General features: G+C 38.9%; 2 protein-coding genes and 1 non-coding gene across 3 annotated transcripts in view; 1 reads left to right on the top strand and 2 right to left on the bottom strand.

The window, feature by feature from the left end:
• Nucleotides 1-28: 28 nt before the first annotated feature.
• Nucleotides 29-10,833, bottom strand: LOC126376001 (vacuolar protein sorting-associated protein 33A). Its single transcript, XM_050023147.1, has 11 exons — nt 10,625-10,833; nt 10,005-10,204; nt 9,166-9,345; nt 8,457-8,577; nt 7,402-7,555; nt 6,763-6,926; nt 5,746-5,916; nt 5,079-5,204; nt 4,587-4,772; nt 4,018-4,141; nt 29-819 (listed from the first exon to the last, which is right to left on the bottom strand). Exons 1-11 carry the CDS (start codon nt 10,739-10,741, stop codon nt 536-538), a joined length of 1,827 nt encoding a protein of 608 aa, XP_049879104.1. The 5' UTR covers nt 10,742-10,833; the 3' UTR covers nt 29-535.
• Trnat-agu (transfer RNA threonine (anticodon AGU)) lies at nt 8,045-8,118 on the bottom strand. The gene has a single exon. It is a non-coding gene; the product is annotated as a tRNA-Thr (tRNA).
• A 1,552-nt stretch (nt 10,834-12,385) lies between the features above and the next one.
• The window catches only part of LOC126376083 (small G protein signaling modulator 2-like), an 86,712-nt gene continuing 71,518 nt past the window's right edge, over nt 12,386-27,579 (top strand). The window contains exon 1 of the mRNA XM_050023254.1: nt 12,386-12,634. Within this exon, the coding sequence (XP_049879211.1) occupies nt 12,616-12,634 (19 nt within the window). The 5' untranslated portion in view covers nt 12,386-12,615. The remainder of the gene's footprint in view (nt 12,635-27,579) is intronic.

Raw genomic sequence — 27,579 nt, 5'->3', positions numbered from 1 at the left:
CAAACAAAGTTTGGATTATAAAATATTTATTCAACTTGCATAATATACAATATAATTTATAAACAATTTATTTTTATTACACTTTGGTGTCTTATTGTAAACTCTAAATATAAGAATGACATAGTACATATGTTTTGCTTTCCTAGGGGGTTAAAAATGCCACATCCAAGCAATTCATCTAAAAAATTGATATTTGTGTGCATTGCGCACTTATTTTTATATGCACAAGCACAAATGTCAAACTGCTTTTTTAGATGAATTGCTTGGATGTGGCCTTTTTAACCCCCCTAAGCAAATTAATACTTATAGATGTGGGAAAAAAGCATCTTTATCAGTTTACTGCAATGCCTATTTGATTTTATTTGTAAGTTTTGTATCTTGGCTTACATTGTTTATGAAGACCATAGACTATATTATGTAAAGTTTTCTTCAATTTTACAAAATTGTCTACTTTATAGTCTAGAATATAAAACATACAAAAAGAAAACAATGCATTGCCACATAAAAACAGCCCTATTCAATACAGAAGTCTACCTCATTCAGTCTCCATCAAACTCTCAATAAAAGTGTTTCCATTGACTAATTTAGTGGTCAATATTACGAATTCCACATTAGAATCTTCTTGCTGACTAATGGTCCTAAGAGCTGAGATTTCGTGATAGGTGCATCCCCCGATGAAGAAGACCAGGACAACCCTGGGCGTCTCGAGTGAGGAGGAGTTGTCGCTTGATATTGAGTTGCGGCGGGCCATGCGCGGCTGGAGGGTCTGGAGCTCGTCGACCGTCGGCCCTGGCAAGAGGCCTAAGACGTCTTGGACACCTGGAGAAGATACATAAAGTAGGTATAATAGTTGGCAATGTGGGTAAATAGGTAGTAAAATTCAGCTCAATCAAATTATTAATATTCTAATAGTGATTTGAGTTGTGGACCCCTATTACACTAATGAAGTTTAATAATGTAAAACAACTGTGTAGTGATAGGATACCAACTTATAGAATGTCAGATGTATTCAGAAGACAACTTGCAGCCACTTTTGATACGAAATGAGATGGATATGTTAAATGAACCATTATGGTGACAGGTTACTTGAGCCAATCTATCGCCTATATAAAATGGTTTATCAAGTGAGGACATCAGTGCTTACGTTAGGCATACGTGCAGACGCTGTTAAAAAAATATCTTTTCTTTATCTGATCGATACGGCCTACATGGTCCAGTGGTTGAGCGTTGAGATCACGATCCGGAGGTCCCGGGTTCGAATCCCGGTGGGGACATCACAAAAATCACTTTGTGATCCCTAGTTTGGTTAGGACATTACAGGCTGATCACCTGAAAGTAACATGATCCGTGCTTCGGAAAGCACGTTAAGCCGTTGGTCCCGGTTACTACTTACTGATGTAAGTGAGTAATTGTTACATGTGTGCGTCAAGCTAGCGGCCTCAAAATAAAAATGGGCACGAAAAAATAATTTGACCATACCAAAAAATAGTACTCTTATTGAAAAAAATAGTACCTGTTGTAAAAAAATTAGTACCATCACGGTTCTGGATTTATAGCCATGTTTTATTGCACTTGCTAGCTTGACGGTGAGCGAAATTTGGCGAGAGTTAACGACAAGGTCTTTCGCTTTGATTTAAACGCCGAAAAATAGTACCGAAATAGTACTCACCCCCTGCAAAATACCGAAAGTAGTACTTCAACGGTTCCAAAGTTATAAAGGCAGTTCTTTGATCCCGCTAGCTTGACGTTTTGAAAATACCTATTATCTGGGGAACGCTTGCATACTTCAGTATGTAACTAATGTCAATAAACTCGTATGAAATAGTACTCCCTACCATCATAATTTTGATCCGATTCTCTTTGTAGAAATGTTAAAAAATCAACATAACCTATGCCATACATTTGTTGTTGATACAGTCACGTAGACAATTACATAACCTCACAATTTATTCGTAAGTATTGCCATTTTGGAGGTCTACCCTACCATTTCTTTGCACTTCAGTGCTGCTATTACAAAAAAATCCTATTGCATACACCCATATGCACTAATTTTAATAGAAAATGGCTGCATGGGTCTAGTTCTTATCGAAAACAATCTGTGATTTTAATACATCATAATACATTTTTAATCTGCTGTTTTATTTTATAATTTATACCTTCATGTTGAATTTGTTACGGATCGAAGTGTTTGTTAATAAACAATTTGCAGTATTTGTAGAATAACTCAAAGAGTTTCAACAATGATATTACTTTCATCTAACAACCCTGGCACTCCACCAATTTTTACCCAAAAATGGGGAAAAATACTGAAATCTGACAACATTCTTGACCATGTGTAATAATTTTGTTCGCGACTGTACTTGTCTTAATAAATGTATGACATAGGTTATAATGACTTTTTGACATATTTCTACAAAGAGAATCAGGTCCAAATTATGATGGTAGGGAGTACTATTTCATACGAGTTTATTGACATTAGTTACAAACTGAAGTATGCAAGCATTCCCCAGATAATAGGTATTTTCAAAACGTCAAGCTAGCGGGATCAAAGAACTACCTTTATAACTTTGGAACCGTTGAAGTACTACTTTCGGTATTTTGCAGGGGGTGAGTACTATTTCGATACTATTTTTTGGCGTTTAAATCAAAGCGAAAGACCTTGTCGTTAACTCTCGCCAAATTTCGCTCACCGTCAAGCTAGCAAGTGCAATAAAACATGGCTATAAATCCAGAACCGTGATGGTACTAATTTTTTTACAACAGGTACTATTTTTTTCAATAAGAGTACTATTTTTTGGTATGGTCAAATTATTTTTTCGTGCCCATTTTTTTTTGAGGCCGCTAGCTTGACGCACACTTGTTACATGAGCAATGTCAGGGGCCTTTGCGGCTCAATACTAACCAGGGTTGCTGAGCCCACATGATTGAAGGAGAAGAATAGAATATCTATTCCTATTAATGTCATTCTAATAATAAAGTTCAAGAGCATCAACATTTGACCTTAATCTGCATGCCTTCATAGTTTGAATAAATTGTTACTAGGTATTTACTCTAGTCGCGCACTGATGTAACCTATGAATCATACATTTATGGAACATAATGTAAATTGTAGACTGGTTATCAACATTCGTTACGCCCAAAATATACACGATAATAGTATTGGCAAACAGCACTGAAATGTTTTAAATGAGTACAGATAAGAACTGAATACACATACAAATTCGAACTTGTAGATTGTAGCGGTAATTATAGAGGTAGAATCGACTCTCAGACATTATTTTTAGTGAAAATATACAGTGAGTAAACACTATTTCTCCAATTGGATACTACATACATAAACTCACGCCCGTAATCCTTAAAGGGGTGGGCAAAGAAGCTTGGATACTCTTAGACAAGATAAAGGTATTTGACTAACGACCCGCCCCTTGCATCGGTACCCTTAGCGAAATGAAGTATCGCTAACTCTTTTGTTTCCTATTGTTCTGTGCTTTCATGTTGTGTAGGGACGTATAAAAGCGAAGTTTTCATTAAGATGTTTTGTTGGGACAACTCGGTGAGGTCCGGGTACTTAGTTCTTCTTGCGGACTACCCCAAATGGTGTAAAGTAGTGAGCATATGGCCCCGATTCCTGCAGACACCTACTAATTTTATTTTAAGTTATACCCGTCATTTTCTTGTCTGCCGAAATGGAAAGGGACGGATGATTGTCAACAAGTTAATTTTAAAATGAATGAATGAATGAACCTGTGCGTATAAAATAGGCATCTCGCTGGTATGCCGTTTGACGTGCTGTCTACTTAATTTTGTCGGGTTATTGGCCAATGTTTAAATTTTAGACCGATGTTTTAGATTTCTGCTTAAAATTGACGTGTATTCCATAAATTTTATGCTTGTCCCTTTCTTTTTCAACGGTTAAGAAAATGAGGTACCTGTCAAATAAACTTAGATGGCGTCTGCAGGAATTAGCACCTATGTCGTGTTATGTATTGTTTTACAAATTATACTTGTTGTGCTTACCGGACCAGGCTTTGTTTCTTGCGATGTGCTCGGCGAGCCGCACGCTGAGCGGCGTGTATTTGGATGACAGGTAGCTCTTTTCGCGCGCCTCCAGCTCCGAATCGTCCATCGTCAGGTGCAGAGCCTGCATGTTACAATTTATGTTATCGTGAATCGTATTTGTTATATAGAAGAGGGCGCTATATCGCGCCTTGGGTGGCGACGGGGAGTGTGCAGGGGGAGGGAATAACACCGTAACGAACACTGAGGGGAATGATTCAGACCATGATTCTGGTGTGCGTCAAGCTAGCGGCCTCAAAAAAAAATGGGCACGAAAAAATAATTTGACCATACCAAAAAATAGTACTCTTATTGAAAAAAATAGTACCTGTTGTAAAAAAATTAGTACCATCACGGTTCTGGATTTATAGCCATGTTTTATTGCACTTGCTAGCTTGACGGTGAGCGAAATTAGGCGAGAGTTAACGACAAGGTCTTTCGCTTTGATTTAAACGCCAAAAAATAGTATCGAAATAGTACTCACCCCCTGCAAAATACCGATAGATGATGATGTTGATAGTGTTAGTTACCTTCCTTAGCACAGCGTACTGCCGCATCCCCGCCTGTGGCTTCAGCAGCCCGCATTTCTCCAGGTTGCACAATGTAAGCCAGGTCTTCAGACCGTATACTTGTACCAGCTCCCGCTTGTAGTGTTCCAGTACCTTCGGCTTGAGCCCCGATCCCGTCACGCATTGCAAGCAGATCAGACGAAGGATCTGTTGTGTGAAGGAGAATCAATTTTAGTTTTATTCTTCGTCTTATGATATTACATGGTTACCCGGTGTGCTGATTTGTGCCTGGTTAATGGTGATAGAATTTTTTCTTCTCAGCCATGATTCAAAAAATGTTAAATTGACCTTCAAAAAGTTTATCTATGATAATTACGTTGAATAAATGTTTCTAATTAACCCTTTCACGGGCAGAGACCATGGGTCATTGATGGTGCATAATAGATAGTATGACACGTTGGAATCGGAACTTCATTAGAAGTTCTGTCCTTGAAAGTGTTAAACGGGTTTTACCTTTGTGAGCGGTGCTTTCTGCGCGATTAAGTCCTCTATGAAGGGCGATGTCTTCTCATTGTCGATACAGTTCAGGAAGTCTTCTTCGCATTGTATCGTGTCGTGGAACTCGAAGCAATCTGTAGCCTAAAATGTTGGTTTACTGTTAGAAATGCAAGGCCGAAATGCAAATGGATAAAGCAGTCACGAAATCGTCGCCAAGAGTATACGATTTTGAGTCAGACTGATGATGATGTGATCCAGCCGATTTCGGCTGCGGCGACTGCTTCAACTCCGACGTTCACGTGCTCGCATCTTATTGGAAAAGATCCTCGCACATAGCGGGCATGTGAGCACATCATTTGACATAATTATATCGTGTGTATCGATAAAATGACCAAAGTGACAAAATTTTATCACGTTTCGCATGTTAGTGTATTTATCTTTTATTTATTTTTATACGTACAAGTATTCCCATGCTGCACTATCCCGCTATATTACATAATATTAAATATCTCCTATACTTAAAGGTTGCCTGGAAGAGATTGCTACTTAGCAATAAGGCCGCCTATTGTACTCATTCTATTTCTCTTTTGTTTTTTCCTGTTTGTGCAATAAAGTATTTACTATGTTATGTTGGCCCTATTGGTATGATCAGTGGACCTGTGCCTGGTAACGGACGACATACCTCCTTGATATACTCCGCGATGGCGGTGTGTGTAGCCAATGACTGCTTGTTGGCCAACATCTGCGGCAGGCGGGACACGAACTGCTTGATCTCCTGCACCGACTTGTCGTTGTGGCGTTCGTCCAGCTGCGTCTTGATCACACGCGCCTTCTTTGATAGCGCTGCGCCCACCTGCGTTACACATAAGGTAAACTTATATGTGCGGGAGGAACTCGGTGGCGCAGCGGTAAACGGACTCGGTCTGCGATTGTTGAAGTTAAGCAACTTTCGCAAAGGCCGGTCATAGGATGGGTGACCACAAAAAAAAAGTTTTCATCTCGAGCTCCTCCGTGCTTCGGAAGGCACGTTAAGCCGTTGGTCCCGGCTGCATTAGCAGTCGTTAATAACCACCAATCCGCACTGGGCCCGCGTGGTGGTTTAAGGCCCGATCTCCCTACTCACCCATAGGGAAGGCCTGTGCCCCAGCAGTGGAGAAGTTAATGGGCTATGATGATGATGATGATATGTGCGGTATTTAATACACATACGTAAACTCCCACCGGCGTAAGCAGAGACTATGGAATTCCTTTGCCTCGAACCTGACATACTTCTCTTGTTTTATACACGCACGCCGGTTCAAAGTAGATCTAATTTATTAGCTTTTCACGCCTAAACCACTAAGCTGATTTGTGTGAAAATTGGACGTACTATGCAGTTACAACTATAACTGAAGATCGGGTAGCTAATATTAAGTAGATGTGATAAAAGTAGCTCGCGATTTATTCCGAGTGAGTGCACTTAACCTATCCATCGAAATAATTCCATAGGAAGTACCTATTGTACCGCGGTAAGTAAACTGAACCCATCCATCGAAAGAATTCTATAGCAAGTACCTATTGTACCACGTCTAAAGTAATAATCGTCGCAGTAGTAATTATTGTAAGCGGACGAACTTGTAATACACCGTTGAGTTCTTTATGTCAAACTTCTAAGTTCTTTATGTTAAATAAGTTCGTTTATTGGTGATAGATGACTTACAGCAGTGGTATTGCAGTCTCGAAGTTCTTGAAACAACTCCTCGCCAGAGTTGAGTATGATACGTCGCTTTTCGCGCGCGGCCGCCTCGGGACTCGGCTCGTCCGGGCTGACGAACTTGTGGCCGGGAAACGTCGCCGTCGAGTTCTTTATGCCGAACAGTTCGTCTATGGAATGGAATATTTGCACCATCGATATACTTGCCAAAAGGAAAATTTGAGAATGTTCCTAACTGCTTATTGCATACTGTCTGTGAAGAAGACTTAAGTTGCACGTCCTCTTAAGCAGTGGCGTCGGAACATTCCGATTCGACAATCGAAATTTTATTAATTGCTATTAAACTAATGACGATGTCCGGCACATTTGTCGATCTATTTAATGCATTTTTATAAGAATCAAATGTTCTTAAAAAAATATTCTTAAACTGTTTAGTTGGGTGTATCTCTAACACAAATCATAAAATAGATTTTACTAACCCATTTATATGCTGTGGATTTTTTGTTTTTAAAAAATAAAATAAAAATAATATGTTATGGTGCTGATTGCTGACAGAAGGACTTTTGGTGTTTGAGTCTTATCTTGTGTATAACACCGTCATATGTTTTATAATGTATTTAAAAAATGGAGGACTTATCTACTCACCGATAAGTCCTTCGTAGGTGAGTTGCGTGGACATAACGCTGGTGAAGTCTATAGCGCGGTCTAGCAGCAGCAAGTGGTCTATGCAGGAGGTCTGCGAGCCCTTGGGGCCCATACCCTGCTCCTCCTTGTTTAGACGGCAGAGTAGGTCCCATACCTGTTGGACATACTTGATGTTAACTTGACAGGACTTGGCTGATGTTCGGATACCAAATGTCACACTATTAGAACCCATGATAACGCTTCGTTTCTGAATTTAGGCCAAAAGCGAGCTAAGAGTCATAATTAGGATAGCCACAAATGATAATTGGCTAGTTTCCAACTAGTCAAAACACGAAATTTGTATAAAAAAACACATTGTGGCGTCATAGAAAACGTGATAAAATGTCGGACTTATAACGTTTTTAAGTTAAATAGAAAAAAGAAAATGTTTTTCGTCAGTTTTAGATCTGTCTTTATTTAGAAATGGGAATTTTATGTGTTATCTCTGACTTTGACTGCTAGCCAATTTCATGATAAGCTTAGTAAAAAGGGAAACAAATACAGTTATTTCCATATGTTCAAATTATAATAAAAAAATCGCGAAAAAAATACCACTAATACTTGGGATATTAAAAATAAAATTCAAAAAGAGAAACCAACTACAAGGCCCCGGCGAGATTCGAACTCGCGATCTCCTGTTTACTAGACAGGCGCTTTAACCAACTAAGCCACGGCGCCGATGTCGGCGAAGGCGAAATTAGCCTACGTATGATAACGCACTCATTGTATATATATATGTGGGTATATGTTTGTTTATACAAGTTGAAACTGATGTATAATTCTGAACTAGGAGCTTCGCATGAAAGAGCATTTGAATAATGTAAGCTCTCGTATAATACAAAGTTTCGCAATTACAGTTTCGATGTACCAGTTGCCTGGAAGAAATTGCTGTAAGGCATTAAGATCGTCTATTGCGTTTGAAATTTTTGCTTGTGTTAAAGTTTATTTATTATGTATTCGCGACTTAATAGAAAATTGAAAAAAATTAAAAACTATTGGTCGAAACTTATTACTACCTGTTTGGCAGCCATTCCCTTTCCGAAAACGCGTGGTATGATACCGTACAGTTGCTGGATGGTCCGCAGCGCCTGCGCAGAGTTGTATATACACGTCGGGTCGCCTTCCAGGTAGTTTTCTCTATTTAGGTATTAAAAATGGACATTGTTATGAGTTTACAAGTTAGCAGAGATTGTTCGAGAAATAATGTGAGTTACTGATCTACTGATGTTAGCAGGAACTGTTTGAGAAATGTGTAAGGTACTTAATGGTACATTGCATAGATAATAGAAGAGAAGTATTTTGAGGCCTAAAAAGTACAGGTTTGTTTACAGATGTCTTTTTAAAAATATTGAGATAATTGTTGTTGAGAATAGAGTAGTTTCCAACTAGTCTGTTACTTTTTAGTAAACGTCAAAATATTAAATTACTATGGAATTTGTATGAAAGGCATCCTGTGACGTCATAGAAAAACGTGCCAAAATGTCGCACTTATTATTAATTTTTTTTTATTAAAATTCATAAATAAGTTAAATAGAAAAAAGAACACGTGGTAGTTCTGTCTTTATTTAGTTATCAGAAATTCATAATTTATCTTTGACCTAGGAAACTACCCAACTGAACTGGTTTGGTACTTTTTTTATCTTCAGTTTGACAGACAACACCATTTATACAGATCTACTTTGATGATTTATCCTATTTGAAACTGCTGTTAAATCTTAGCCTTACCTAAAATCATTCTGCAGTTCTAACGACATAACGTCGCTGTCAAATGGGAAGATGTCACATTTGAACTCCTGTATGGAGAGGTTGCCGAGCACCCCGCGGTTGTTGAGGTGCTTCTCACACAGCTCGCTCTTGCGCGGCACGAAGAACAGGTGGAACTCCACTGGTATACTTTGTTTAGATCTGAGTAGGAATTACAAGAGGTTATCAATTTAATTTCAATAGCATAATATACAAAACATAAAAAAACCTATACACATCCCACTACTGGGCACAGGCCTCCCCTCAAACAACTGGAGGGATATGGAGCTTAATTTAATTAGTCATTTGTAATAATAATATGACTTACATTATACTGTCATATGTCTCAATATCTTTAACTTTTTTAGACTCCACTGTCACGAACAAGCTCCATCAAGCGCATGTTAGTAACCAAGAAATCTAACAGATGTTGCTATTAACTTACACCAATAAAACAGTTTTACCAAGATGGAGTGATGATGAAATAAAAAACTTATACAATACGATACAATATTATAACAAACCAAAACATACTTTCCCTACCAATAAAGTCAAAAATATCTTTATTCAGTTGGAGATAAGTATTTTTGTAATTATTTGTCAGTACCTTATGTAACAATTATTGTATGTCATAACATGCTATAAGCATCACTTCCATCGATATACCTACCACATTTATAACAATAAATTTTCATTTCATCAAATCAAATCAAAAAATCAAATCAAATATTTACTTAAATACTTTACTTTTTTTTTTTTTCATTTCATCTGAACAATCATTCATTTAAAAAAAAATTAACACTGCATATATAACTTCTCACCTCAAAGACAGTATGTAATCAGCAACCAAATCCATCAACACAAGTTTGGGTCGTGCAATGAAGACTATATGTTTGACGGATATTGATGGTAGGTTGCCAGGCCGGAGGGGAAACATGTCTGTCACTTCATGCTCTTTGAGAAGAGCATACTGTGCCACAAGACCCACTGGGCCTGCTAGCCAGTCATCCCATATTGTTACCTAAAATAGTCAAAACTTATTGTGAAGTAATATTTATATTTATTTACTGTGTAATTTGCTGTGAGTTTGTAAATTCATTTGGATAGTCATGTTTATTATAAAACAATATGAATATTTAGGAGTATGAAATGAGGAAAATGATATAGAAAAACCTCTATTTTTCTTTTGTTCAACGATTAATAATACTGTAAAATGTAAGGAAGTACACTGCTCATAATGTTTTAATCATTAATTTAGAACCAGAAATTTGTAAAACAATATATTTAACAATACACCTGTACTTTTTCTAGATATTTACTTATTCATATACTGTTAAATGGTGGAAGAAAAAGGTCTTGAATTAAAAGGTAAAATAAATAGGTATTGATTTTCTTAATAATCTAGCCAAGCCTTTTTAAAGAAAAATAAATGTGGAATTACTTTTGGCCCTTCACAAAGCTGGAGAAGGTTTAAGAGTTCTTTCCTCATAGTCTCTTGCACCAGCGCCACATTAAGCCTACCACCGCTAAGGTGGGTGCTCATTTTAGTTTCTTTCATGATTATGATAGTAACTTTACAAAAAAAAAACACGAATTATAGTGAGTTTTCCTTGCTAAATCACTAGACAATATAATAATCACACGATTCGGTCGCACAAAACAAAACGAAATGTCAAAATAATAGTGTTGTGCTGCAAAGTGTAGTAGTATTTTATCGATATCTTTTTTTGTTTCGACAACTAAATAATGGCCCCGATTCCTGCAGACATCTCTTAATTTTACTTTAAGTTATACCTGTCATTTTCTTATCCGCCGAAAAGGAAAGGGACGGATGATTGACAGCTCTTAATTTTAGGAAGAATGAGTAAATAAATGAATAACCCGGGCGAATTTTTAGACGGTTGTTTTAGATTTGTGCTTAAAATTGACGTGTGTTCCATAAATTTTATGCTTGTCGATTACCCGTCCCTTTCCTTTTCGGCGGATAAGAAAATGACAGATATAACTTAAAATAAAATTAGATGGTATTTACAGGAATTAGCACCAATGTACAATGACATGGTTTAATTAATGAACTAAGCTAAATGACATAAATAAGTGCAAACATTTGTTTGATGCAAATTGAAACTTCGATGGCTGGGTTACATTTTGTATTTTGGAAACAATTAATAAATAGTGAATGAGCCCGGATTAATAAAGAGAAAGAGAGCACGTAATGCAAAAAAAAACGGTAATGCCTGAATGTATTTTGAATAGATAGCTAAGTACAGCCTACTAGATAAATGATGAAAATAAATTAATATTATCGATATTTTTATGTTTCGCTCGCTCCGTCACTAAGAAGCACTGACATTTAATGGTTTTAATTTGTACGTTAGCTGGCAACAGTTTTGATTTGTTCTGCCTCTTTAACAAACTTTCACCTTTTAGGTAAATTTGTGTTTAATTATAATATTTCGAAGAAAATTCTTAGAAAAGTTCATTTTTATACTTTATGTATTCTACCTCTTTCAATAAATTAGACTAAAAAGAAGCGTAATATATGTAAGGTATACTATATACGATTACTATGTATCCTATGTTTTATCTAGATTATATTATGCTTCATTAGTAGGTATTTATTTTAAAAATCAACCGTTTACACCCACTCTATAGATTTACAAACAGATTGGCAGCGTACGATACGTTGGTGTACGTAACGTAACGTACTACGATGTACTACGCACAGCGTGTCGTGGTCGTGTCAGTGTCGCATGGCCACGTAACCATTGATTACGTGCCCTTGAACTATCGCCTGTTGCTGTAGCCTTCCTAGCGGATTAGGCCGAACTTTGAATTTATCTTCAATTTAACTACTTATAATGTAAAAAATATTCTTTTGAAGTTTAAGTAGGCTGGAATATACGCAACTTTTTAATATCCGTTTCCGTTTCAACTGAAATTCGAAATGAATATTTCCTAATTTCAGTTAGGTTCCTAGTACCTACCTACTTAATTAGTATTTTAATTTACTTCTGGTTAGTACATAAAATAATAATACCTCTTTACTTACAAAAAGTACGTTTACATGATAGAATAAAGTAGATAGTTATGTACGTACTCATCCATTAGTTGAGGGAAGGTCGAGGGAGTCTGTAAAATCAGCTGTAGCCTCCCAGCCGGCCACCCCCGACCGAGCCAGTACGTGTCGAAACTCCATACCTACCCTACGTAGCTACACTGAGCCTTATCTCTTGCGTAGAGCCACCGACTGCGCGCGGCGCGACATCGATTTTTCCACTAAACAAGCCATTCCAAACCATCAGTGACATTACAAACACGTTTTGCTCAATACCCGAGACGTTCTCAATGTGTTTATCGAAATAAAAACTTGTGATAATGTGAATTTGCCTGAAAAAATAATGAACGCGCCCCTCTCCGCTACAGGGTGTAATGGCCGCACAAAATAAAGGTGAGTTGTGGCCAATATTTTAATATTTTCTTTGAGTTTTTTCCTTTCGCATTGGATTACATTTTTCTGTATTTATGTAAATGTGCTGATAGTGTTTTTAAGGTCGATTTTGTAGGGCATCTACTTGTTATGCCGCTCGTAGTGATAACGTCAAGCGTGGGCGGAAATCGGCCATGTGATGCTTTTAAATGTTTTTATAGCGCTCAAAGATAACAAAAGTCGATTTTATGAAACTTTAATCGCATTTTGGGAACTGGTTTACGACTTAACTGTTTAACAATGATTTTATCTATTAATTAAGATTTTAACTAGGTACTCCGTCTAACATTGTACGTAAGTTGTATTCTGTTAAATTAGTTTTTCTTTTCCGTAAGTAAAGGATCGACAAGAAAACCTAGGAATTTTCCATGTTGCTTATCTTCTCGGAAATAGGTACGTTGTGCTTGTGTCCAACCAATATGATGGAAATAAGGCGGTGCGTTAGTTGTCTGTTTTACAATGATTATCTATAAACATAATTGGTACCAAAAGCTTAGTCTTTGACGATTTGTGACTTCCTGAGTCCCAAGAGGATTACGGGCGTATGTTTGTACCTATTACTTAGTTATTTTACTTTTAATTTAAACTAAAGCGAAGTGTATGTAATCTGGCACTTGAGTACCAATTTAAACATCATTGGGTAGGTATTCGTTGTTGTGGAATTATGAGTACAATACGTGGGGTAGGATATCTACATGTTCAATCTACTATTCAAGATTAATTTGGAGGTATTTGTATAGATTTGCGTCGCAAGACAGACTCTTTGTCGCCGCAAATATGTACTGACGTGTAATTAATGCGGTGTCTTCAATTATATCTGTATTAATATACCCACTACATAACACGTTCCTTTTATATACCAATCTACATAATAACATTATTCAATTTTAGATGGTAATGCCTCACCATATTTCTATATACATTTTAGGACTGCTTAATTGCTTATGCTTTTTTTCAGCTTCTTTCTGGTGAATAGTGACTCTGTCCACCCTGATAATACCTATTGACAGCACGTGTATTAATTATAAGTACCTACAATCAAGAAAATAATGTTCGCTGACAATGTACTTTTTTGATGTGACTTATTGTAGAGAAGGCGAACGTTGTGTCTTATAAGGCAGTGAAGGAATTGGTCGTTGATAGACAGGAATGGAGAATGCTATACCGACAAGAGCGTGGCTCTTAAATTAGTGATGATTGTAGATTTGGCCGCAGATGGCATTTACTACTTGGCCGGACATATGGGGAGCGTCGCGGGCTCACCCGGTACAAAATTTAAGAGAACAGGCCTCAGGGTGCCCAGTTGGGCGCCAACCTCGGCTCAAGTCGTCGTCTGTGGGTATATTTTATAAAAAAATATCGGCTCTAGTGGGTCAATAGTGGTAATCGCCGAATCGTCAACCCCGCCGGCGGGGTCGGTATCGGAAGCACGATTGGCCGCATCTACGGCTAGAGTAATCGGATCCTCAGGATCGTATATTACGACCTTTTGCGCCGGTACTCCTTATTGCTAAGAGATAATTTACTACTTACTGTTGTTTCGGAGACAATGAAGACGGTCTATTACAAACGCGGCGCGATCACGCACACGTTTGATATGGACCTTGAACGTTAGACATCTATCTATGAATACGCCGAGATATTTGACTTGCTTCTCCCAAGGGATCGGCTTGCCAAATTTTGAGTTGACGGCGTGACTGTGGCGTGTAATATAATAGCATTTACAAAAGTACAACGCTGCACTTTTCTCCGGGTTTACCTCGATCAGCCTCCGTGGTCTAGTGGTTAGAGCGTTAGGCTCACGATCTGGAGGTCCGGGTTCGATTCCCGATGGGGACATTGTCGAAATCACTTTGTGAGACTGTCCTTTGTTTGGTAAGGACTTTTCAGGCTTGAATCACCTGATTGTCCGAAAAAGTAAGATGATTCCGTGCTTCGGAGGGCACGTTAAGCCGTTGGTCCCGGCTATTAGCCGTAAAAACACCTCCACCAACCCGCATTGGAGCAGCGTGGTGGAGTATGCTCCATACCCCCTCCGGTTGATTTAGGGGAGGCCTGTGCCCAGCAGTGGGACGTATATAGGCTGTTTATGTTATGTTATGTTACCTCGATTCTCCTTTTGCGAAACCACTTGCCCAAGACAGATCATATAATACATTGATGTAAGTCCGGTACCGGGGTTTAAACCGGCGCTTAAGAAGCAAGCTGAAGTACCGCAGAACCACAGTCACTATTTAAAATATAGAAATATAAGTAAGTAGGTAGGGTGTATAATATAAAATGTTATTATACCATCTTACATACCTAACGAGTCCCTCGGGTTTCTTAAGTATATTGGCATGCCACCGAACATTCTCGTATGATTGATGTTCCTTCAGAAAATATTGGAGTTTCAGGCAAAATCCTTGGTAAAATGAGAAGAAATTGCCACTGTAAGCACTGGAATCGCAGGCTATTATTAATCTTGGGCTGTTTTCTCTTTAGGTCTAATTCCCTTTGTCCATTCGTCACTGTACCCACATTTTTTGTTTTTTTTCCTCGAGATATCCGAGGTCTGTACGTATAATACCATTATAGGTACCTAACTCAACGTGATTCCTTCCAAACGCTATCCAACAAGTAGTGTCCATTCGAAGCAAATCTATAAAAAGTTTAGGTATGGGATATACACTACAAAAATGCATCGCACAATAACTACTTACAATGTTTAGTAAATAGATCTAGATTTGATAACTTAATACTTATTTCAGAGGTTTCAGCCCTCATGCAATCCCAACTCGAGATCACAAATTCGAGATCCCGCGGGATTGATATTTCTAATGTCGAAATTTTCGGGATCTCGTCTAAAGAATTCATAAAATAATGTAAAGTTAGGATGGCTGAAAACGATGATAACTGCTTGTTTGTGATAGTGAGGTTAATTAAAACAAATTATTTTTTTGAAGAAAAACCTTTATTCTTCAGTATTACTTACTAAATAATTAAGTTTTCCTTGGATCAAAACAAAAAGTATAACTCAAGGAGAATCGCCCAATCCCGTCAATCTTGAATGGGATCTCGATTATGCTCGGAGATTGATCCCGCAAAATCTCGCGAGATCCAGACAGGGGTGCTTTGATAAAGTGTAAGCACGTTTTGATTATACCACACGGACTCGTTATGGGTATCCGTTATTATAGGTCCTGTTTTGTGGATTTATTTATCGATTAGATGATAAGAACTTTCTTTGTTCCCAGACGATTTTGAAAGAACGACTCTGTTCAAGCGAAATAATACTGTAAGGAGAATTGTGATTAATCGTTCATCATTTTGTTGATACAGTTATGTATTGGGATATTTTATTCTGTTTTAAAATTGTACATTTAGCCTGTGATTGAAGTGTTTTTTAATAAGAGTTTTTTTGCGGTGCGTAATCCTGTATATACTAAGTGACTTATTTTGATCATTATGTTATTGACCTCCGTGGTCCAGTGGTTGAGCGTTGTTCTCACGATCCGGAGGTCCCGGGTTCGAATCCCGGAGGGGACAAATCACAAAAATCACTTTGTGATCCCTAGTTTGGTTAGGACATTACAGGCTGATCACCTGATTGTCCAAAAAGTAAGATGACGCGTGCTTCGGAAGGCACGTTAAGCCGTTGGTCTCGGTTATTACTTACTGATGTATGTATATATTCGTTACATGAGTCATGTGAGGGGCCTATGGCGGCTCAATAATAACCCTGACACCAAGGTTGATTGTTTTGTAATCCACCTCACAACCCACACGATAGAAGGAGATGTAAAGTAGGTAAGTACCTAAGTAATTTATTAAAAACAAAATCGTGGTAAGGCTACTATGTAACATTGTCAAGTGACATTCTACTAAGTAAATTATGTTGAGTCAAGTCGAGTTTTCGACATTAGTGTTTATGAACGTTTTTTATTCGTTACATACCCGAAGGGAAATAGGCTATGATGGTACAGTAAAGAGTATGAAATTTGTTTTGTTTGAGCCTCAAGGTATATATTGAGTACGTACCTTCTTACATTTTTTCATCGCAACTGGATCTACCGGTACAAATGGATTGAACGAGTGAGAGGCGTGTGATTGACAGCTAATGGAAGTCAGGGAAGACCGCGACAGCTTCTGAAAGTTGATGCAGAGTGCTCACTCGGCGGAGATTGACATACACAGCGAGCGAGTGAGTGACAATAAAAGTAAAGTCTTCCTGCCTCTAGTGTATCTCAACAAGAGCCATTAATATCACGGAATAGAAGAAAGAGGTTGGAAGGGCCAACGAGTGCGCCATACAAGTATGAGCATATAGTTGATACTTCAATTTTGCACTCCACTCGTCTGCAAAACTTACGACACACATTTTTTTTTTTACTTGATTAATTGTAGATTTGCCGCAGATGGAATTAACTACTTGGCCGGACAAATGGGGAGCGCTGAAGGCTCTCACCCGGTACAACGTTTAAGGCAACAGGCCTGAGGGTGCCCAGTTGGGCGCGAACCTCGGCTCAGGGCGTCGTCTGAGAGGAAAAATATTTGAAAGAATTAATCGACCCTAGTGGGTCGATAGCGATAAGCGTTGAATGAGGGAAATCGTTGACCACGCCGGCGGGGTCGGTATCGGGGACCTGAAGTGTTTGGTGTCGCGAGCTGATTGGCTGCCTCTATGGCTAGAGTAATCGGGTCGTCGGGATCGTATATTACGTCCTTCGGACGCCGATACTTTTCAGTACCGTCCCTAAGCGGAATGTACTCGGAAGCCGCAACTTACAATGAGCTGTTTGTCCTAGAATATCGCACATACGTAATAACTAGACCAAGGTGAGTAGACGATGCAAAAATACTTTTAAAAAACAGGTTCTGTAGAAGAAGAGAAATACCTAGATAAATAAAAAAGAAATACCTAATACCTAGAGAACAAAAAAGAAGAATGAAAGAAAAAGAAGAAAATGAGGAAAGTAGAAAAGAATTAGGTACTTATTATTATTAGAATTAGTCGAATAACAAGAAAAGACGCACATATGATTAGAAAAAACACGAAGTCACTTTCAGATGTTTTTCTTTTTTTTATTGTGAAACAAAACTATTAGGTACGGTCACGAGTACTAATATGTATACACTTTGAAACCATATCACATTAACTTTCTTGACAAATTAACCCATAAGTCTCATTAAATGTCAAATATGATAGTGCGACAGGGTTCTAAAGTGGGTACATGATATTGCTCATGACTGTACCTATACAATAAAATATCTCTAAAAAAGTTTAACTACTTAGTACCTACGGTCTACTGTGAACCAGCGCAAGAAGACCATTAAAAGATTGATGAATGTGGATGAAGCAACAGATTAGGTTTGTGTTGGGTCAGGTTCTATGAAGATGGTGGATAGTCTGAAGTAGATAGCAGTGGTCGTATGCTGTGGTAAGCAAACTCTTAGGACATAATAATATCTTAGATTGGCATTCGACCACGGCTATCTCTTAGGAAGAATTTCAGAGAAATATTTTCTTGTTTTATATTTTTTCCGTAGTCGAGTTTCTGTTTTTAAAATTAATTTTTTTCATATTTAATTATTCGCAAAGGCAATTTAATAAAATTGCCGAAAAATGATGGAGAATAAAAAAAAAATGAATATTGGATGATTCAATAGAATCATTCGTGGTAAAATTGAGGAAAACTCTTAATAATTTAATTTGCTCCTTAATTGAAGATACCTACCTACTGTTAGTAAATTAAACGTTACACGTTTTATAGCTGATGCCGACGAAATTCCAGGTATTTGATGAAGCCTTTAAGTAGTAGGTACTTTCCTTTAAGTACTACACAGTTTGAAATGAGGCCTGTAACAAGAAAGATTAAGTTATTGCCAACTATGTGAACACGCAGGTTGTGCCGATGTTTTTGGTCACTTAAAGTGTTAATATCTATACGGCCACCTTGAACGTCCCTAATTATTGGACATTCTGGATGTTGCTAACTATACGTATACCTTGACTGTCACTATTTGCTTCTGCCTGTACCTATGCATTACTTACTTTCTAATATTTGTGGTTCTGCATTTCTCTAAGAATAAAACGAAGCCCGGTCGTATAGCTAGCTTATAATAATGACAATAATAATAATAGATACAAGGGATTAAAAAATCAACCTTCTCAGGCTCTTGGAACACTTCATCTAAAAAGCATAGTGCAATTTGAAATTCGCGCATTTGAAAAAGTAGAAGAAATATAGCAATATTGCTTTTCATGATGGAATTGCTTCCATGTGGCCTTTATAAGTTCCTTGGTTAATTTAGCAAATACAATAACATAAGCTCACGACTATATCCCAATTGGGGTAGTCAGAGGTATACCCATCGGAAGACGAACTAAGTTCTCACACCTCACCGTGCTTTCTGTTAGGTCAAAGTGATAGGAGCAAACGAACTTTTCTAAAATGCTGCCTGTATACCTCCCTTTCCAATCATTCAGAGTAGACCTGTGCCCAGCCGTGAGACGTATTAAATAAGAAATAGACTCTAGATCACGTTCAAAGTTTTAAAGTCGTAAGAACACTACATGGTGCGCCCTCAAATGTAAAATTCCCTTCTAAATTAATTTTTCTTTCCGCAGTTATCAAAGCAAAGAGCAAAAACGTCAAATGTCTAGAAATTCGTGGTAAATTATTTATGAGTCTGGAGAAAACGTTTTAAAGAATCTAAAGAATTTTCCTAGTCTCAGTATTCGTGGATGCTATTTTTTTTTGTCTCAAATGTCTGACAGATATTATTAAAAAAGTTTTGACACTTGAGTTATTCCAGCTTTTGCAGCATTTAGTAGGTAGGAAAATACCTTGGAAACATTCCTTCATGAATTCCTTTGTTCTCGACAGTTCCCTGGAACCAAAGGTACCTTCGACAAGACGTGGTGGCTACTGAAAATTATAATTAGCACAAGTTAGTTTTCAACCCTAATTAATGTGTGTCGTAACCACGGATTAGACGAAAGAAAATAGAAAGGCCCTGACGCGCATTTTGTATGAGAACCGCTATCACCGCCGGTTCAACTTTCCGGCCAAGTAGTTAATGCCATCTGCAGCAAATCTACAATAACTCACGTCAAAAAAAAGCCGGTTCAACCCCGCCCTCTTTTACTACTAAGTACTCCTGCAAACAGATAACTACTATAGATCTACTACTTCTCAAATTCCATAGCCACTTTACCGGCAATGTATATTTTATGTGATAGGTTGCAATTTTATCATTACTTTTTGTAAGACACACACAGACGCACAGTGCTCTGCTTGTTACTTGCTAGTAGCATCACCTTCATCATCATCACTAATTTAGGAGGCAAGAGGGAAACCACTGCCCTATATTTCCCTAAAAACGTATCATGGAGAATGCTACGACGACTGTTGACGATGACTCCATGCTATCTTTGCATACAAATGTATTTTTTGATAAATAACCGATCATTCTAAGTTTTATAGCTTTCTTGTGATGGGATGGTCTTGCATGATAGTCGATATTTGATGTTTTGTCCTGCAAGTTATAATACACATATGTGCATCGTAAAGTTTGCGGACGAGTGCAGAGCAAAGTTGGAGTATGAACTATTTGCTCATACTTGTATGGCGTGCGTTTCACGCTCACTTGGCCCTTCCAACCTCTTTATTTTATTCTGTGGTCGTAACTTTGCTAAATTACAAGAACGTTTCATTGTTTAGGTACTTACCTTACTTATAGTTATGATGTTTATATAAGGTCATACTTAAAAGCAAATTTTTGTGTCTCATTTTATGGAAAAAAAATAAGTTTCGGAATTGTTTTGTACGAGTTTGCCGAAGAAATTGAGTAAATAAAGCACATTTTACTAGGTTTTTACTCACATTCTATTCTAAAAGGTTTTCTCCAATATAAGTAATAGGCAAGTATAATATAATGTACTTACTTATTCTACTTACCGGCATCTCTATATTATATTGTACTTACCTATTACTTACACGTTTTTTCCAACTGTCGTAGGTAGTACTAATATCAATAGCCATATTAATTGTACATATGTGGGTAACTGCAAAATAAACCAGTCTTAGCTCGCACGCCGAACTAGTTGTTTCATTTCACATTCCTGATTACTACATGGTGTCAGGTGTGTATAATCCGCGCGTATTTGGTGAAAATAACTTTGTTGAGTGTATTTCGGAGTGACAATAACTAGAGAAATGGCGACTACGGATCAAAAAGACGTGTTTTCTACGATCCAACAGCCAGCGCCTATGAGTGCAGAAGGCAATATGGCATGTAACTGGAAAGAGTTCAGATCTGCCTTTGAATATTATTTAATTGCTTCGGGTAAAGAGCAAGCATCGTCAAAAGAAAAATGTGCATTATTTTTGCATGTGATTGGTAAGTATGGACGTGAAATATTTGAGGAATTGGATATAACAGAAAAGTTGAAGGTAGAATACGAAAAATTGGTCAAAAAATTCGACGAATATTGTGATCCAACAAGGAATGTGAATTTCGAAAGGCACATATTTTTCGAGACAAATCAACGTGATGACAGTTTTGATAAATTTTTCGGTAACTTGAAGCTTAAAAGCAAATCCTGCGAGTTCGGTGGATTGCGTAATAGTTTGATTCTTACTCAAATAATCAGAGGAATCAAAGACGCGGGCATGCGAGAAAGACTCTTAGCGAAACAAGATCTAGAACTGAGCCAAGCGGTGTCTTGGTGTCGAGCTGCGGAGACGGCAGGCAAGCAGGCGGAGGTGTGCGCGCGTGGCGCCGCCCCCGCGCCGCCGCCGGCCGAGCTCGCGCTGGATGAGCTGCGAGGAGCGCGAGGCCGCGGCTGGCCCGCGCAGCGCCGCGCGCGCCAGCCTCCACCGCGCGTGTCCGGCGGGCCCCGGCCTGCGCCCTGTGACAGGTGCGGCCGCGCGCACGGGCCCACCGACAGGTGCACGGCTCGTAGTGTCAAGTGTTATCGGTGTGATCGTATAGGGCATTTCGCTAAAGTATGCAGAGCAAAATTCGTGAGTGAATTGGTGCACAGTGATGACGAAGATGAGTGTGAATCGGTTCTTTATAGTTTATCGATCGATGCGGTGGATGGCCAGAACGAGTCGTGGTATGAGACGGTATGTGTTGACAATATTAAAATTAAGTTTAAATTGGATAGTGGGGCGGATGTTTCTGTACTATCTCTGGAGGCATTTAAAGAGGCAGGTTTTCACGACAGTATCTTAAAGAAAGATAAAGTTATTCTGAGAGAAATTAGCAGCGCTAAATTACCAGTGGTTGGATACTTTGAACCATTGTTATCTTATAAAGGGCAAAGTACAAAACAAAAAGTTTACGTATTAGACACTGTTTGCAGCAATCTGCTGGGGCTTGAGGCTTGTAAAAATCTACAATTAATTGCCCGCGTTAACGAGTTATCGAATTATACAATTGATGAGTCACTTTTTGATGGAATTGGATGTTTACCTACCATATGCAAAATATTGACGAATGAAAGCGTGCCTCCTGTAGTGAATGCTTCCAGGAAAATACCTATCAAACTAAGACCTAGATTAAAAGAGGAACTGGAATGTATGGAAAAAATGAGAATTATTGTTAAAGAGGATTCGCCCACAGAATGGGTTTCAAATATTGTGATTGTTGAGAAACCTGACAAAAAATTACGTTTGTGTTTAGACCCATACCATTTAAACAAAGCTGTTCGTCGTTGCCATTTTCAGCTACCAACGTTAGATGAAATAACTAGTAACATGTCTGGAGCGCGTTATTTTTCAAAATTAGATGCCAAAAAAGGATTTTGGATGTTAAAATTGGATGAGGCCAGTTCCAAACTGTGCACATTTGCGACGCCGTTTGGTAGGTATCGCTTTTTGCGAATGCCGTTTGGTATCAACTGCGCGCCTGAGATATTTCATAACGAAATGTATAAGCTGTTTTCTATGCCGGGAGTAGAGGTCTACTGTGATGACATTTTAATTTGGGGTAAAACTAAGGCTGAACATGACTGTAGATTAAGCGAAGTATTAGAAAGAGCAAAAAAGAATGGAGTAAAATTTAACAAAGGAAAATGTGTATTAGGAGTGACAGAGATTAATTTTTTGGGTCATGTATTTAATTCTACCGGTATACGACCAGACGAGGGCCGCATTAGGGCAATAAATTTAATGCCGAGACCAAATAATAAAAAAGAGCTCGAGCGATTCCTAGGAATAACTAACTATCTGGCTAGATTTATTCCAAATTATTCGGATAAAACTACTCCTTTAAGAAATCTTTTAAAAAAAGATATCGAGTTTGAGTGGTGTAACGAGCACGATAAGGCATATAATCTGTTAAAAAAGACAATTACACGGAGTCCAGTATTACGGTACTATTCGCCGCGTGAACCGGTAGTAGTGACAGTGGACGCGAGCGCGCACGGTATGGGCGCGTGTCTGCTGCAGGGCGGGCAGCCCGTGGCTTACGCCGCGCGCACGCTCACGCCTGCCGAGACGAGATGGGCGCAAATCGAGAAGGAGCTACTAGCTATTCAATTCGGCTGTCAAAGGTTTCATCAATTCGTTTATGGTCACGAGGACGTGACAGTTGAAAGTGATCATAAGCCGCTCGAGTCGATATTTAGAAAATCTTTAAATGAAACTCCACCTCGATTACAGCGCATGTTATTAAAGTTACAGGCGTATTGTTTCAAGATTGTGTATAAGCCCGGCAGTAAGATGTATATTGCCGATGCGTTGTCGCGAGCGGCGGTAGAATGCGGTTCCAATTCTGAGGTTTGCGATGACGTCACCGTGCACGTGAATGCAATGTATGAGAACATAGACGCGTCGGCAGAAAAATTAGATCTTATTAAAGTAGAAACAAGTAAAGACTTCACTTTGTTACGCGTTAAAGATTATTACGAGAACGGTTGGCCAAATGCAAAAAATAAAGTTAAAATAGAGGCGAGGGTATTTTGGCCGATAAGAAATGAGTTGCATATTATTAACGGAATTATTTTTCGTAATAATAAAATAGTAATACCAAAAGTACTTCGTAAGGAAATGCTCTTACGTATACATGAAGGACACTTAGGTATAGAAAAAAGCAAGAGAAGGGCCAGGGAGGCCATATGGTGGCCCGGTATGTCGTCCGAGATTGAAGCTGTGATTCAGAATTGCGAGCCGTGCCTACGCCACCGCGCCGCCGCGCGCCGTGAGCCCCTCGCACCCCACCCGGTCCCCGCGCTGCCGTGGGAAGCGCTAGCAGCTGATGTGTTTGAGTTTAAACGAAAACAGTATTTATTAGTAGTGGACTACTACTCAAAATATGTTGAGGTGGTCTCGTTACCGAATTTACATAGCATGACTGTAATATTGAAAATGAAAAGTATTTTTGCCAGATTTGGAATACCAAAAAAAATTGTTACGGATAATGCAACTCAGTTCATGTCTTCTGAGTTTAAAGCGTTTACAAACAAGTGGGAAATTAATCACGTGACGAGCTCCCCACATTATCCGCGTTCAAACGGGTTAGCCGAGCGCAATGTACAAACAATAAAACGCTTATTGACTAAAGCTAGTGAGGATGGGACTGAGTGGCAACTGGCACTGTTAAATTACAGAAATACCCCGATCACTGGTGAGCAGTTTTCGCCAGCACAGCTGTTAATGGGTAGGGCGCTTAATACGCGTTTACCAGTATCACCACAGTTGTTATCTCCATGTGTAGTCGACCCGCAAAAGATGAAACAAGACAGGGAAAATCGGATCAAAACAATGAAACATTATTATGATCAAGGAACTAGATCATCAAAACCGTTGAAAACTGGTGAAAAAGTACGTGTACGACAAGGCACAGTTTGGAACAAAGGTATTATTGTCGCTAAAACGGATAATGATCGTTCGTATTGGCTGAAAACTGAAAATGGAGGGACGTATCGGCGGAACAGGTGTCACATTATGGGAATGTCTGATAAAAGGAGTTATATTTATGATGATGTAATAGCATGTAACGACGGGCCGCGGCCGCGCATGTCGGCCTGCGCGCAGGACATGACCGCGGCCGCGTCCCGCGCACCTGCGCCCGCGTCGCCCGCGCCGCAACCACCACGCACTACTAGAAGCGGCAGGGCAATTCGTCAACCGAATAGATACGGTTATGACTCTTAACGAAAGTTCGTAGCATAAAAATAGTTTTTTTTTTTACTTTGTAACTATTTCAACTATTATTTTTTTTCCACAACGAATTTAGTTTGTTGTTATTACTTATGAGTAAACTAAGATTGTTTTATGTAAGTAATCAAACTTGTATTTTGTTTTTTATTATATACTTATATTTTTTTTTCTTCTTTTTATTTAAAAAAAATGTAATAAAAGACTGTAAGAGGAAAGAGAGGTGGGTAGATAATAAGGTCTGATGAGTTTACCCATAAGGTTCCTTTAGTTATTAGTTAGTAGTCAGTATTTACAATTGTTTTTTAATATAAAGCTTTCAGGAGGGAGATGTCGTAGGTAGTACTAATATCAATAGCCATATTAATTGTACATATGTGGGTAACTGCAAAATAAACCAGTCTTAGCTCGCACGCCGAACTAGTTGTTTCATTTCACATTCCTGATTACTACACCAACTCTGTATAAAATATTGATACTGAACGATGTTCGGGATTTATAATAGAGAAAACCTTTTAGGCCAAAGGTTCGTGCACTTTTCCCACAGCCATGTGGAATAGGGATAAATTAGAAGAATTCGGAGAATCTGGTACCATTTATTCCATTGACCGTGGACTTCCATTTAAATTTTAATTCATGTTGCGATAGAATGTGTAACAACTTGGAACATAGAATTTTACTGGATAATATGTATAACAATATTATATCTATTCTTACTGAAGCAGCTGAGTCTTCCTATGTTGAAAAAGTTAAAAGTAAGTGCAAATATGTAACAGGTTGGAATAAACATGTCCGCAGCGCTCACAGTGAGGCTCGTCTAAGTTTTCAGGATTGGTTATTGCATGATAAACCAAAACATGGCTTAATCTACGAACGCATGTGTGAAACAAGAAGAGTCTTCAAATCGAAATTAAAGTGGTGCCAAAACAACGAACAGCAGATAAAAATGGACATAATTGCTGACCACCATCATAGTAAGAACTTCAGTAAATTCTGGAAAAGCACAAACAAGCTGAATCTGAGACCAGGCCTCCCTGTGAGTGTAGCTGGAGTCCATGAGCCCACGGAAATTGCTAATTTGTTTAAAGAGCATTTCAGAGTTCGTTCCCCGCTGGGGCCGGCGTCTCAGGTGTCTTGTGGTGAGGCTGTTGTGATGGAACGTAGTGTTGCTTTTAGTGCAAAAGAAGTAGCTAAAATTATTAAAGGCATGGTAAGAGGGAAGAGTCCAGGTCACGACAGGCTCAGTATCGAGCACTTGAAATACGCCGGAGTTCATCTCCCCAGAGTACTTGCCATGTTTTTTACACTTTGTCTCAGTCATTCATATCTACCTGAAATGTTAATGCGTACAGTAGTAGTCCCGATCATTAAGAACAAAACGGGGGACCCTTCTGATTTGGCTAACTATAGACCAATATCGCTGGCTTCTGTTGTCGCCAAAGTGCTGGATGGTCTGCTTGATAGACATCTGGATAAGCATATTTCTCTTAATGATGCGCAGTTTGGGTTTCGCTCAGGCCTTTCTACAGAGAATGCTATCTTTTGTCTCAAGCAGACTGTACAGTACTATACAGCCAGAAAAACTCCCGTGGTTGCTTGTTTTCTAGATCTCTCTAAAGCCTTCGATCTAGTATCGTATGACGTGTTATGGGCAAAGTTAATGGGAGACACCACTGTCCCATATGAGGTAACAGGTCTGTTAAAATATTGGTACAGCACCCAGAGTAACACAGTTAGGTGGGGAGGAGCTTGTTCAGAGGAGTACGGGTTGGAATGCGGGGTGAGACAGGGAGGGTTAACGTCCCCCCGTCTTTTTAACCTGTATATCAATAAGCTGATCGATGAGCTCAGCGGCACCGGCATTGGCTGTCATGTGGACGGAGTCTGCGTCAATAATATAAGCTACGCTGATGATATGGTGCTGTTGAGTCCATCGATAGGGGCTCTCAGGAGGCTGCTGGCCATTTGCCAGTCGTATGTAGAAGCGCATGGCCTAATGTACAACGCAAAAAAGAGCGAGTTTTTAATATTTAAGGCGGGGTTAAAAACATACACGCAGGTACCACAAGTCATGCTCAGAGATACCGCGTTGTCCAAGGTCACGAGCTTCAAATATTAGGGACACTGGGTTCGAGAGGACCTCAGTGATTGTACGGATATAGAAAGAGAACGCAGGTCGCTGGCTGTCCGATGTAATATGCTTGCCCGCAGATTTGCACGGTGTACGGAAGAGGTTAAGGTAACGCTCTTCAGAGCATATTGCCAGTCCTTTTACACATGCAGTCTGTGGGTGGATTACACGCGTCGGGCATACAGCGATCTGCGCGTCCAGTGTAATAACGCTTTCAGGATATTGTTGAGGTTGCCGCGATATTGCAGCGCCTCTGGTATGTTCGCTGAGGCCCACACAGATGGTTTTGCGGCGATCATGCGGAAACGTTGTGCGTCGCTTCTCACGCGGACTCGAGCCAGCCCCAACGGTATCCTGAAGACGTTATGTGATAGGTGGGACTCCCCCTTTCTAAAAAGGTGGATGGAGCTTCACACCCTATAATTTGTATTCATGATCGCCCGAATAATGTCCTACTAACACTAGTTTATAAGTCGTTTGTATACTAATATTCTATGGACTTTGTCCGAAATAAACGATTTTATTATTATATTATTATTATTTATTCATTTTATACTAAGTAAATGTACTTTTCCGCCACCCCATAGGCCGCCTATTGTGCTTATGTTTTATTCGTATGTTTA

Source organism: Pectinophora gossypiella, chromosome 20, assembly GCF_024362695.1.
Source record: "Pectinophora gossypiella chromosome 20, ilPecGoss1.1, whole genome shotgun sequence".
Classification (NCBI taxonomy): Eukaryota; Metazoa; Arthropoda; class Insecta; order Lepidoptera; family Gelechiidae; genus Pectinophora; species Pectinophora gossypiella.
This window is presented reverse-complemented; position numbering and strand designations above follow the sequence as displayed.